The sequence below is a fragment of the Anas acuta genome, chromosome 7 (assembly GCF_963932015.1).
Source record: "Anas acuta chromosome 7, bAnaAcu1.1, whole genome shotgun sequence".
Lineage (NCBI taxonomy): Eukaryota > Metazoa > Chordata > Aves > Anseriformes > Anatidae > Anas > Anas acuta.
This window is the reverse complement of record NC_088985.1, coordinates 29,929,564-29,941,827: the sequence shown is the minus strand read 5'-3', so window position 1 is coordinate 29,941,827 and position 12,264 is coordinate 29,929,564. Positions and strand designations below refer to the sequence as shown.

Genomic DNA, 12,264 nt, shown 5'->3' with positions numbered 1-12,264 from the left:
AAGTAGCACCAGAAACTTTCTCTTTCCCATGGACTTCCTTAGTAGTATCTTATTATAGGGATCATCCCAGAGGGCTGTTGCTGAGCTAGGATGTTGCTTAGCATTCAGAGGGCTGCTGCTGCTCTTGATTCTCACACAGGCTTTCAGCTTTATTCACTGTGTAATTGAGCTGCTGCTTTTTAGAGCACTGTATTCTGAATCAGCGGTACACGCAAAGCAAGAAGTTGAATAAATGAATGTGTTGCTTGATGTTTGCCAAGTGAGCAAACTTACATTAGGAGTGGGATTAGCCACAATTTGCTGAACAGCTTCTGTTAGGGAAAGGAAGGGCAATGCAGCTTGAGAATTTACACAGTTCCAAACATTTCAAAATAGTGAGACACGTTTGGGTGAATCAAATCTACAAGTTCTAGTTCAGGGTCATGAAAAAATATTTGCATTTTACTTCTTGTGCCAGCTCTACCTGATTTGGGTTTTACAATTTCATATTTTTTAAACTTCTTACCATTTTTTGTGAAAGAAAGCTCACAACTGGTAACTAAGTTCCACCGTGAAAATTATATCCAAACCTTCTTGCATTTCTTATTCCCCTTCAGCAGCTCCAGCATTCTCCTGGGGTGGGTGTTCCTAAAATTGGGCTAGTTTGTGCTAAACGCTGCCTGAAATTTCAGCAATAGCTTTTCCTTTGATGATAGGAATGGTTTAACAGAAAAAAAAAAATGAGGTACAGAGGAGCAGAGAATGTTTTTCTTGGGGTCATGCAGGAAGCTTGTAACTGAACTTGCAAATTCTGAAACCTTCTGAGTCTTAACTCATCAGCTTTATGGCACGAGCTCTCTTCCTCCTGAGGGCTGGGATCTGCCTGATCTCCTAAGCAAATGCACAGGCCATGCTTCTCTCCTGATCTTGCTGGCGCTGTGGGGTCCTGGCTCGGAAGCTGCTGTTTGTTTACAGAGAAGGCTCTCGGTACGCTTCTCCCTGTTATCTGATCGTCCCCGCCTGCCAAATGCAGTTTCTTCTTCCTTGTCTTAGACTCGAAGCCAAACGTCTCAGGCCCTGATCCAGAATCACAGTGTTCCCTGCAGTCTTCTGATGATGATTATGCTGTGTGCTGCTGGGAAGTGAAATCATTCCTGTTGCTCTTCACTTCTGTACTGAGCCATGTAAGGGCTTGTTAGAATAAAGTGTCCAGGGCCCCTGACCCGTACCTCTCAGTGGCTCTGAGGGTGGGGTGTCCTCTGGCTGCACTTGGGCTAATATTCACCAGCAGGAGACCTGGACTGCCCTTTGTTTGGTTTCTGTGTGGACAGAGTGAAGGTGAAGCTCCTTCCTGCAGGCAGACAAGGCTCAGTATTGGCTTTGCAGTGGCTGGACTGAAGTTTAAATTTGACTGCAGCTGCAGTCAGTGTTACAAATCAGCATTAGCTTCTGCTCCATTTCAGTTTGGCTAAAACCTGCCAGCAGCTTCCCAGCAGCGACCACAGTTCGTGCTCTGTTCCTGAGCACTGAAGTGGAATGGAAGTGCCCCTTGCCCTGAGCACTGCTCAGCCCGTGAGCACAGACGGATATTTACATTTTCAAAATGTAAGAGAAAATCCCATGTTTTGGAACACAGACAGTGGAGACCTTGATTTTTTTAAAGGATGTGAGGCTGGAACGTGCCATGCAGAAATCCAATACAACACATGCCACTGACCTCACAGAGCAAGGAGCAGAAGCGATGTGTGTGCCAGTGACAAGTACAGTACACTTGGATTTAGAGAGAGGCTCCTTCACGTACTGCTTCGTGCCAATAGTCATACTGGCTTCTCCAGCTTGGTGCAGGGCACAATACAACTGGCTACTGTTATGATTTTTTTTCTAATTTTGCTCCATATATGCTTTTCCTGTTGCATTTTGCATAGTTGCAGGGAAGAGGTGATATTTCACAATATTTCAGTAATATTTCACAATAACTTAGCATGGCATCAACTGCTCAAGGAAGTCATCAGACCTTGCTGGTATTGGTGGGCTTGTAATCAGAGCTTCCTTTTAATGCATGGTGGGGTACGTAAGGGAAGAGCAGATCAGGTCACCATGGCCCTTACCCTCCATCCTCACCAGAAGAACCCTTAGACTTTCAGTTCCTCCAGCTGGTGCTGGCTGCCTTTCTTGCTGCTTACGGCCCTTTGACTTAATTAAGAACGTGTGCTAAGTGCTTTGACAGCTTCCACAAGAGGCTGCTGTAGGTGGGCTGAGGGTTTGGTTTGTTTGTTTCACTTGTGTTCCTCTTTCACAGTCTGATGCAGTGAAGGGGTTCTGTTTTCATGACCAGGAATCATCTGTTTTAATCTGAGTAAGGATTTTTCTTTTTTTTACACCTCCCAAAGGTTCCACTGTCTGGCATCCCGACTGTAAGCAATCCACTAAGACCGAAGAGAAGCTAAGGGTAAGCTGAACTTGTAGCAATAACTCTCTGGATGTTTTGCACACAGAGTAACTGGACGTTGTATTTGAAAGAGTTGATTGTCCATGTTTGCTTGTTTGCTTATTGCATAGCTGTCACCACGCTGGCAGAATAACTGTGCCAGCACTTCAGAGGTACTGGTGTGATTTTTAGGCATCTTCACATATCTGTTTCAGTGTACTGATATGAAGATAGAATCATTTACTGACATACAGATGTGACATTGTCTTTAACACAGTTAATCTTATATCAATTATTTTTGGGGAGAGATTTTTAAGAGGAAAATGTGAACAGAGCAAGTACTACAGGGTATCTTAGTATTTTTGCACATCTGTGTAATTTCTCTCAATAGTTATCCCATTCTGTGCAGTTATTTACAGCATTTAGCTCGGATGGACTCTTCATACAAATAAACCCCAGACTAAAAGGATCCTAATTTGAATGCCAAGAAGAGTTGCAGTTATCCTTGGGGTCACTTCAACATATCCCTACATGGTTTCTGGATTAATCAAATTGATGGGAATAACATTGCACTGATAAACATTATAGCCTGGATTTTTGCATGTAATTTTAATGTTAAGCCTATATTCACTAATTTGCCTCCTGGACAATTTACTGTCTTTGATGTCTCAGTAGTTTCTTTGAACTTTGTTAATTTTTCTGAATATAAATATTAGAGACTTCATGTGAATAAAATAGCTAGAAGGTCTATAAGCCAAGGATATGGCTGATAACCTCCAAGCCTCCTGGAATGGAGGTTATCCTGTGGGTTTTTGTTCCTGTGGATCATTCACAGGAAACGCAGGCCTTCAGAATTTATTTAGATGCACTGTTCTGCAAATTTACTATGAACATAGGTAGCATACTGGTAACTTTTTCTTGAGCAGAGTTCACATCTGTGTGGGCTGTACTGATAAAACAGAAGGAGAATTGGCCATAGATGACGAGATATTTAAAATACCTGTGAAACTTTCTTCATAAAGTTCTCTGGATTTTGTACTCAGTCCTCTCAGCTGCAAGGAGTTGGGCCTGATGCTGCCTTGGAAACTTAGGAAGTCAGTGAGCTCCCTGGCTGTTCTCAGAAGTCTGTCCTGGCCTTTGGTTTCCAGCATGTAGCATTATGTCACTTGCATAAATGTTGTTCTCAGTGACCCTCTTATCATAGCGTAAACCAGCTGTAACTTTACCACGTAAGAGACAGAATTACCTCTAGAGTAGGCGTGGGGCTGTTGCATCACCCAAGGAGCAGACAGATTGTTTATGCCAGCGCTCAGTAATTAGAAGGTAAAGAGAGAACTCCAAAGAATTAGATTGCTCCCTTATTAATGTTAACTAATTACAGCAGCACTTTTTATGCTGCTCTGGATTTTCTTCCTCATTTAACAATTTGAATGTAAGACAGGGCTTTGGACCTGCTTAAGTGTCAGAATGCTTATGCTTAGCAGTGAATGGCTGGGGTACAATACGTCCCTTTCACTTGGACCCAAAAGCCTTATCAAAGCATTCCTGACTACACTGCTGCCCTTATGAACCTTCTCCAAGCTGGCCTTATAACTGTGTTGGTTTATTTCCATTCCCCATGGAAATTGTAAAGTCCTCTTCAAGTATCTTCTCCTTTTTTTCCATTACACGTTCAAGCATGTGAATCTTCTTCCTCTTCAGCTGATTTTAATTGAAGTGAATGAAGTAAATAAATTCATCCACCTGCAAGACTTTGCATAAGTGAGTTCTTTCAGGAAATTTAAGACAAATGAAGTGAGAGAATGCTTATTAAGGGAACATGAGAAATGTTATGGCAAAGCTATCCAAGGCCACCTTATTCCTGGAGATCTTCCATGCAGAGGTTTCAGATGTCTTAAAAGGGTATCAGCAAATGCAATATACTGAAGATAGCTGGAGAGAGAGAGGATTTTTAGCTTCAGCTTTACATCACAGGTAGTCTGTATGCATTCTGCAAATATCAGACACCTTATTTTAAAATCAGTTTGAGTTCACTTGTTCACTTGAGTTCATTTAGATGACTTTGCCACGTTTCATTCAGCAGACTCAAACGAAGGCAGTAGCAAAAAGGTAGGTACAGAAACATATTAAACAACTGGCAGAACTATGTGCTATTTGAACATGTCACCACTAAATTATGAACTGTGGTTTGATTCACTGTCGATTTCTTGGTTGCATAGACTTCAACCTGATAAGAGAATCAGAATCTGGTTTGTGAGTTGCCAAATATGAGATAAAATCACTTGCAGGGTCAGGCCTGGATTTATTGGTGGTTCTGCAAAAAGTTAGTGACATGGCCTCTCTGCTCTGCTGAGTTTCCTTTCCCAGTAGAGCAAAACAAAACAAAATGCCCTTTTATCGTGGAAGTCACTTCAGAAGCATTCAGCAAGTTCTGAATTGTGATATAAACTAATCAGCACTTTAGCTGCTTGGTATTTCAGTTGGAGCTCATGAAAATGGTTAAGGTCTTCCTCCTGTTTTTATTTGTAGAGGATTATAAAGACAAAACAAAGTAAAGCAGTCCTGTGTATGTAACAAGAATATAAATTGCTTATTTTGTTGTTGTTGTTGTTTATTTTGTTTTTAACAACTGTCTGGTGGTTTGTGATTCTACAGGGACCAATAAGTAACATAAATCTTACAGGCTGGGGAAACTATTTTCCTTTTCACTCTTCTTTTTCCCTTTTCTGTTTCATGACAGCATTCCTCATCTGAGTTCTTTTATCCAAAGAGTCTGGTTCTGCGCAGACCACGCTCTGCAGAGGTTTGCTGTTGTGTTTTCAGTGTTGATAACAATCTTCTTTACTGAGAAGATTCTTGGTTATTGTCATTTGCTGTGCTTGCTGCTACTTCTGCCACATAGCTTTCCTGCTATCACTTGCCACCCTGGGCACTGATTCTGTATTTTGCATCATGTAGTCCAGTGTTTGTTAATTCTCACATTTTCGTTTCTTTTAATGAAAAGCTTAATTTATTTTTTTTTTATATTAATTTGAGCTTTTGGGGGTTGCAGTATTTTTCTTCCAGTGCCATTGAAAGTTTTTCTTCTGAAGGAAAAAATTAGAGTGCAAATATGAAGCAAATGAAAATGGTAAAAAAGTGTCTGACTTTGAAGGGAAGAAGTCAGATTTCCATGAACAATGGTTTATGTTTTTTAGAGGGAAAAATGCTATCAGTTATATCATTTTTGTTTTTATAATTATTAACCAAATACAGATGAAAACTTCAGTTGAGAAAATATTTACAAAATGCTGGGTTTGGGCATGTCCTGAGCACTGCCCCAGAGCGTTTGGCCTCTCCATAATCAGCAGCACATCCATGTTGGCGTTAGGAGGTTGTCCCTCCTTGATTCTTCTGCTTTCAGACTTACTTGAGTTTGGTGTGCACCTGAGACCACTACCTACTTCCATTTCTCATTCAGAGCACTGCTTCTTTGTTGGTTGGTTGTATCTGCTGTCTGATTGTATAGCTTTCACCCAATGATGAAGTAAAAATATGCTGATAAGGACTTGGTACAGGCTAGCAGTAGGCAGACAGGCTGATAGACTCCCTGCCATTGGACTTCCACTGTCTGCTTACACAGCCTTCACATCTCTCATTGCACAGTTGTATCATCAGCCAGGGCAGGATATTTGTGTTAGATGCAGTCTGCAGGGCAGCGTTACGTGGCTGAACACAGCGCTGGGATTCAATGGCAGTCACTGCCAGGCCTGTGCCCTTTGTCCTGCAAAGGACTTCACGCAGTTCACGTGGATGTTGCAATGTATTAACCCCTCTTGAATGTTGCTCTCTCTTATCTACAGAATATATATCAAGAAAATAAAGCTACAAAGTTATGTTATTACTGCTCCTAAGGAGGACATTGTCTCTGCACTTTTAGGCTTTATGGGATCTGATATTGGAGAGTAAGGAAAGCAATCTGGGGGACTGTTCCGCTCATCTTTTAGGCCAGTGTAGTGGCTTCTTGCAGTCAGTTTAGCATGCAGCTGTGTGAGTTTTCTATGTTGAAAACCCAGGAGCCTTAGGACTGAAAAATTGAATCCTATCCAATCTATTAGAAGAACATGCACAGAAAAATAGGAGTGGCCCATGCCACTAAGGTATGTTCTTGTTGTTGCTTTGCAGACTGTATAGGATACAAGTAGCTTAGGGTCAGATGATATCCTCTTGGCTAAGTTTAGTCAGTATTTAATGCTGCTTGGATTTACAGGCTGATTATACGAAGTGTAATTCAAGGCAGACTTTGGCTTTAAGTGCTCTTCTGCAGAGTAGACACAAAGATGCTATCACTGCTGTTGCTGTAAAGACAGGCCAAAGTCTTTAATCTACATGAAAATTATAGTTTTTAACTTTACCAGAGCATGCTTGATGCAAACGCCTTTTGCACATAGTAAGCCAGAGCATGTTTGTTTTGTAAATAATATCTGCAGCTTTTTCCAGACCATGGTGGTTCAGTCTTGTTGATGTTTCTTGTTTCTCTGAAGTATGCACCTGTTGATGGAGGTGCATGCTTCAGAGATTCTGTAGGTCCCTGGATATTGACTTCAGACGTCTGAGACTTTGTGACTCAGCTGAGTACCAAACAGCTAGTGGGAAATGGGTCACAAAAGCTTAGCCAGAAGCAGAAATACTTGACAGTCTCTTAGATCCATGAACGAACTTTGGTACTGAAGTCAGGAAGATGTTCTGAGCCTCAGATGAACCTGCTGCCAATGAGTTCCATTTTGTGTGTGTGTTTTGTTGCTAATATGGTGGCAGATTACTTTTCTGGTAAGACAGGAGAAGGTGTATGCCTACTGCTGCTCTTCATCACATGATAACCCTACTGAAAACTGTTTGGATGATGTACATAATTGGGAGAAGATGATTCTTGGTGTGTGATTCAAACAGAATTTTACTCCGAGCTAGTTTGATGCAGTGATCACACATCAGGCATCAACACCACCATCTATGACATCCCACAAAAGTGCTGAGCCGCTAGACTTGAGTACTGGAGCTTCCACTGAAATCACTGGAAGTTAGAAGTTAGGCATTTCATTAGGAGCTAGATGTCAAGGGCAGTGCAAGAAAGAAAACAAATGAATGTAAAAAAAATAAATAAATAAATGAAAAAATGTAAAGGAACATAAATATAAATCTCCTGTGAAGTAATTGCTGATTGTTTGCCATGGGCAGCTGTCTGTGGACTGAGACCCATGTTTACTGGGGTTAATTGTTTGCTAAATGTAAGAAGGAACCCAGCAAATTGGAATAACTAGATTGTGGGGGAAAATGTCTTAATTTAAAAGGTGATGGTAGTGTTTTTAAAACCACGCTTGCTACCTACCACCAAAAAAAAAAAAAGTTACTCAAGAATTTTTGAGGAAGTAAATCAAATATTGTGAATTCTGTAAGAAGTTGACCATTGAATTCAGTATGTTCTGGACTTTCCACTTCATTTTTTTCTGCTTTCCACTCAGCTCACTGTTAGTGAAAACTACATTTGCATGAATAGCCTTGTAAAAGATCTTTCATATGGTAGCAGTGTGCCTTCAATGACTGCTGAGAATTCCTTCTCTTTTCTGGCCTTTTTGTCTAGAAAAGGAAGAAAAAATTGTTGTAACCTATTAATATGTGTCTGTGTGACTTTGAACTAAACCTTTTCACTAGCTTTGTCCTGATGCACATATACTGTAGATTTTTAGGGAAGAGAAATACTGAAGTACTGCGTGCATTTGAAGGTAACACACTTGTAAAGAGAAGGGCACAGTTCAACTGGCAGAAAGGCACAATGAATGCTGTAGCACTGAGGTGCATTATTGGTCTTGTACGCTGCCACTGAAATCCATGGGAAACCTGTCTCCAGTGAACCCTGGTTCCAAGACCTAAAAAACTTCTATCCTCTGTAAAGCCTTGCAGTTGCTGAAGCAGGTACTCACAGTAGCAAGTATTGCACTGGGACTGCCAAATTCTTTGCTATTGCAAAGTTGTGGCTGCTGAGTAGAATAAATTACACCCTAATCTTCTTTTTAGCTTATTTATAAATATGCTTCACTTACAGTAGCTTCTGAGGTTTAGAGAATTTGCTTAAACTGTCATGTTCAATGTTATTAAGTGAAAACATATTCATTCTTCTGCAGCTATTATCACCGCCTTGCATAATGAACTCTATCAAAAAACTAAGGCAGGTACTGTAAACAACGCTGACGATGCCTTTGTTAAACAATAGTGCATCTGTTTGGCCAGATGTTCTTGGGATCAGTTTTGATCTGGTTGCCTGCACTTGTAAGTTACTGTAGAGCATGTTTTTGAACATCTGCACTTCAAAAAGCCACAGCCACCACATTACAGCAGTATCTGGATGATGTGAATGGCTCTAGTGTGGATGTTTTTCTTAAAAGAAGCTATGTATTTAGATGATGTGCCATGCATGATGACATGACAAGCTGGGGTAAATGCAGATGAACATGTTAAGCTTTGTAATCTAATAATAAAATAATGAGTTAATTAACTTGGGGCATATGCATGGGTAGTATGATAACTGAGCATTAAAATTCACAATGAACCTAACAGGATGAGCATCAAGAGCATGACAGTTGGTATTACCTCTGCCAGTCTGCAAATGAAGTTGGTAAAGAACTTTCGTGTTGAGGACAAATGCATGAAATGAAGATCAAAAACATAAAAATGTCTGTGATAAAGTGGGAAATACGGAAAAGTCTTACATATATTTCAGCTACTTTGTGATTTGGTTCTGTCCCTTACCTGTTTTAATGATATGTATGAGCTTCTATTGTTTGTTTTTTTCATATGCATTCACAAACTTCCTATATGTGGTACAGACATCCCATATTAATATATTTACCAGTGTTATGTCCATTTGGGTGGAGGAGGAAAGAAAAAAGAAACACCTTTTCTACAGTCAAAAAATGTGGAGAATGACCATGCCACAAGAAACAAATAGTTGTAGTTCTTAACAAAAACTTGATTTAAATTTCTCTGAAAAAAAGTGGCATTATGAAAAGCTCTATTTGAATCCTTAAAGAACAAGCATGGTTATGCATAGAATATTCCAGACCTGTTTGCAGAAGTAAGTCAGTTTAACTTTGTTGCTGGGAGTATAGAACAAGTGTCACAGGTTTGTTGTGATGGAATGAAATACCACTAGAGGAATGCATTCATATTAAAGGAGGTTTCCTCTCATTTCCTTATCTGTATGTGTTCAAAAAATGCTCATGTGATATCTGCAGTGAAGGTCAGGGTTTGCCACTGGTCCAGTTTTAACTTGTGCTCTGATCCAGCTCTTCTCTAGGATGGGATTTACACCGGTTACATCAGAAGAGAATTCATCATCGAATGTTTCTCTTGCCACCTGTTTAAGTAGTAAAGTAGTGCTACAGAGGCAGGGATTTTCAACTGATAATGAAAACATAATGTACAATGTAATAGAAGCCATACCCAGTCACAGGTTTTCATTCAGGAGTTATTATAGGCCTCTAGGTTGCTATAGTTGTCTAATAGCCTAAAACTACCCAAGACAAACAGTTTATACGAAGGGATCTTCAGTGTAGGTTTCTTAAGGCAAAGAGCAGAAATGTTCTTAAATGCAGAGCAGTTGTCTTTAGGGGAAGGTGCAAATCTGTGAAGGATTCCAGACCATATGGGAAACAGCAGAGTCTACAGAGAATAGCCATCTGCAATGGAAACAGCCTGTGTAATTCAAAACAAGCAGGGCAAAGTGAGGCAGCAAGAGTGAAAGTAGATGCAGAAGTCCTGTTCCGTGCACTCTGTTCAAGGGTATGTTGTAAAATCAGTCAAGATACAGGACTGGGAGCTGATGGAGGAAGCGCAGTGTAGAAGGTCTGCTTGCGTTCAGCTGCTCAGCAGATAACCCGTGTGCTCAGGTAGGGTGGCATCCTGCCTGGGGAACGTGGGATTCCTGAGACACTCCACGTCAAATTGGAGTACACAGGAACTGTTACAGAAAATAAAAAACTGGTTTTAGAGAGTGTCATATCTGGCTCATGGCCATGTTAATAGGATAGTAATGAGGAACTTGGAGTAGAAGCACAGAGAGGAAATGAAGAACAGGTGCTATGGCTTGCCAGTCCATCTGACAACTGCTCCTGTATTCCTGAATTAAGAGCAGATAAGAGAATTGTTAGCAGGGCATTGCTGAAACTGTCATCTTAGAGTATCTGACTGTATTCAATAAACTCACTGAAGTGATAAGCACAAGGGAATTTTTCTTTGCTGAAGAAGATTTTAGCAGTTACACTAAGAGGTGGGACTGAGAGTTGAAGCAAGGGCTGAAAAAATCTGATTTTCTAAAGAGATTACAAAGAACCAGAGGGAAAAGCAACCTAGAAGACGTGCCAGTTTAGAAGAAGTCATAACTGGCTCTCATGCTTGTTTTCCTGCAAGAGGGAAAATTAATCAGACAAAACTCTTAAAGCATGTCTGCCAAAAGTGAAAGGTAACAGAGACGCCCCTAACAGTACCTCAAGTGCTTAATGGTGTTCCCTGTGTTGTAATGAAAACAGTGGTTTTCCATAGCAACTGCAGCAGCAAGTTACATGTGTCTTCACTCAGCAGCGTGAAATGGCGAAATGAAAAGGGGATGAAGTGTTTCTCAGCAATAGCCAGCTTTAGTCTTGTAACATTTCCATCAAACAAGTGTGCGTGTGTGTGGGGGGGGACTGTTTTGTTTTGTTTTTCCTTTGATTTCATCATGGAAGGAGCTAAAAGACAGCTGAGAAATTTCTGTGCTCCCTTTTGGGATATAGGAATTTGCAGCTACAGAGGGAAAAAGAGAGGAACACAGAGAGGTCTGGCTGAGAAGGCATTCTCAGATGTATTCCTGAGGGGATTGGTGACCATGTCATTCCATAGCCACATCTGCTCTGTTTGATCTGGATCTTCACGTTTTTTGGTGGAATGTGTTCAAAGCCCTTTATTCCTTTGACCCTCCCTGCATATGGTGATTTCATTTCCACAGAGGCAGTCAGAGAACTCCTACGGTATGATCCCCAACTAGTCTTCAGCACTTTTATAAGGATGCTTCCAGTAGCTTTTCTGGCTATGAAATTAAAGGTAGAAAGAGTCTGAGAGTGTTTCAAGGATGAGAAATGTCCAGTAGCCTTGCTCACTCCAAATATTTCCTAAGAAAAATCAGTGAACCAAGCTGTTTAGCCTTGTTTCTCATCAGTATGTGACTGGAAGTTCCCTTAGTACATTTTCACAAACAGATGAGAGATAAGGACTGCTTAAGAAGGCTTAATTTGTGGTGACTTTGAAATAACCTACTGCACTAGTGTGCTCAGAGTCATCTGCTGATGCATTACTTTATGATTGGAGTTAGTTCTTCACAGTCAATTAAGGAACAAAAATGGCTTCTCAAGTGGAAGTGGGATCTTTGATTACCTTTGTCTGCTGCATGTATGCTATATTTAAGTTATTGCCCCAATAACCTGAGTGACTTTTGATCAAATAAATGGCTTTCAAATTTGTCAGGTTTTCAGGATCCCCACATCTCGATGCCAAGTTATTTTGTCTCCTCTCACAAAACTTCCCGTAGGGAATCAGTGTCTGTTCAGTACTAGTGTACTGTTAGATACTTGCTAGATACTTGCTAGATGTGTGACAGCACTCACTCTGCAGGGGTGCAGCTGTTCTCCTGAATTTTGGTTTGCAGGACGTTGTCACTAAACATCAGTTTTGCAGTGTTGGGGAACCATGAAATTTCAACCAACAGTTTAGCTTTCAGATTGCATCTCAGTTGTGCTGCAGATGCAGGGAACAGCTCCAAGCCAAGGATTTCTGGTCTTTCTACTGAGAAG

The 12,264-nt window shown here is 40.7% G+C and overlaps 1 protein-coding gene across 18 annotated transcripts in view; it reads left to right on the top strand.

The window, feature by feature from the left end:
- Nucleotides 1–12,264, top strand: part of ABLIM1 (actin binding LIM protein 1) — a 186,542-nt gene that overhangs the window by 136,702 nt on the left and 37,576 nt on the right. For 13 of the 18 annotated variants that reach the window (XM_068688686.1, XM_068688679.1, XM_068688678.1 and 10 more), the window contains 3 exons: nucleotides 2,370–2,428; nucleotides 5,148–5,210; nucleotides 8,566–8,613. In XM_068688686.1, coding sequence (XP_068544787.1) covers nucleotides 2,370–2,428; nucleotides 5,148–5,210; nucleotides 8,566–8,613 — 170 coding nt within the window. The remainder of the gene's footprint in view (nucleotides 1–2,369; nucleotides 2,429–5,147; nucleotides 5,211–8,565; nucleotides 8,614–12,264) is intronic. The other 5 variants (XM_068688685.1, XM_068688673.1, XM_068688668.1 and 2 more) reach the window with 2 other exon arrangements.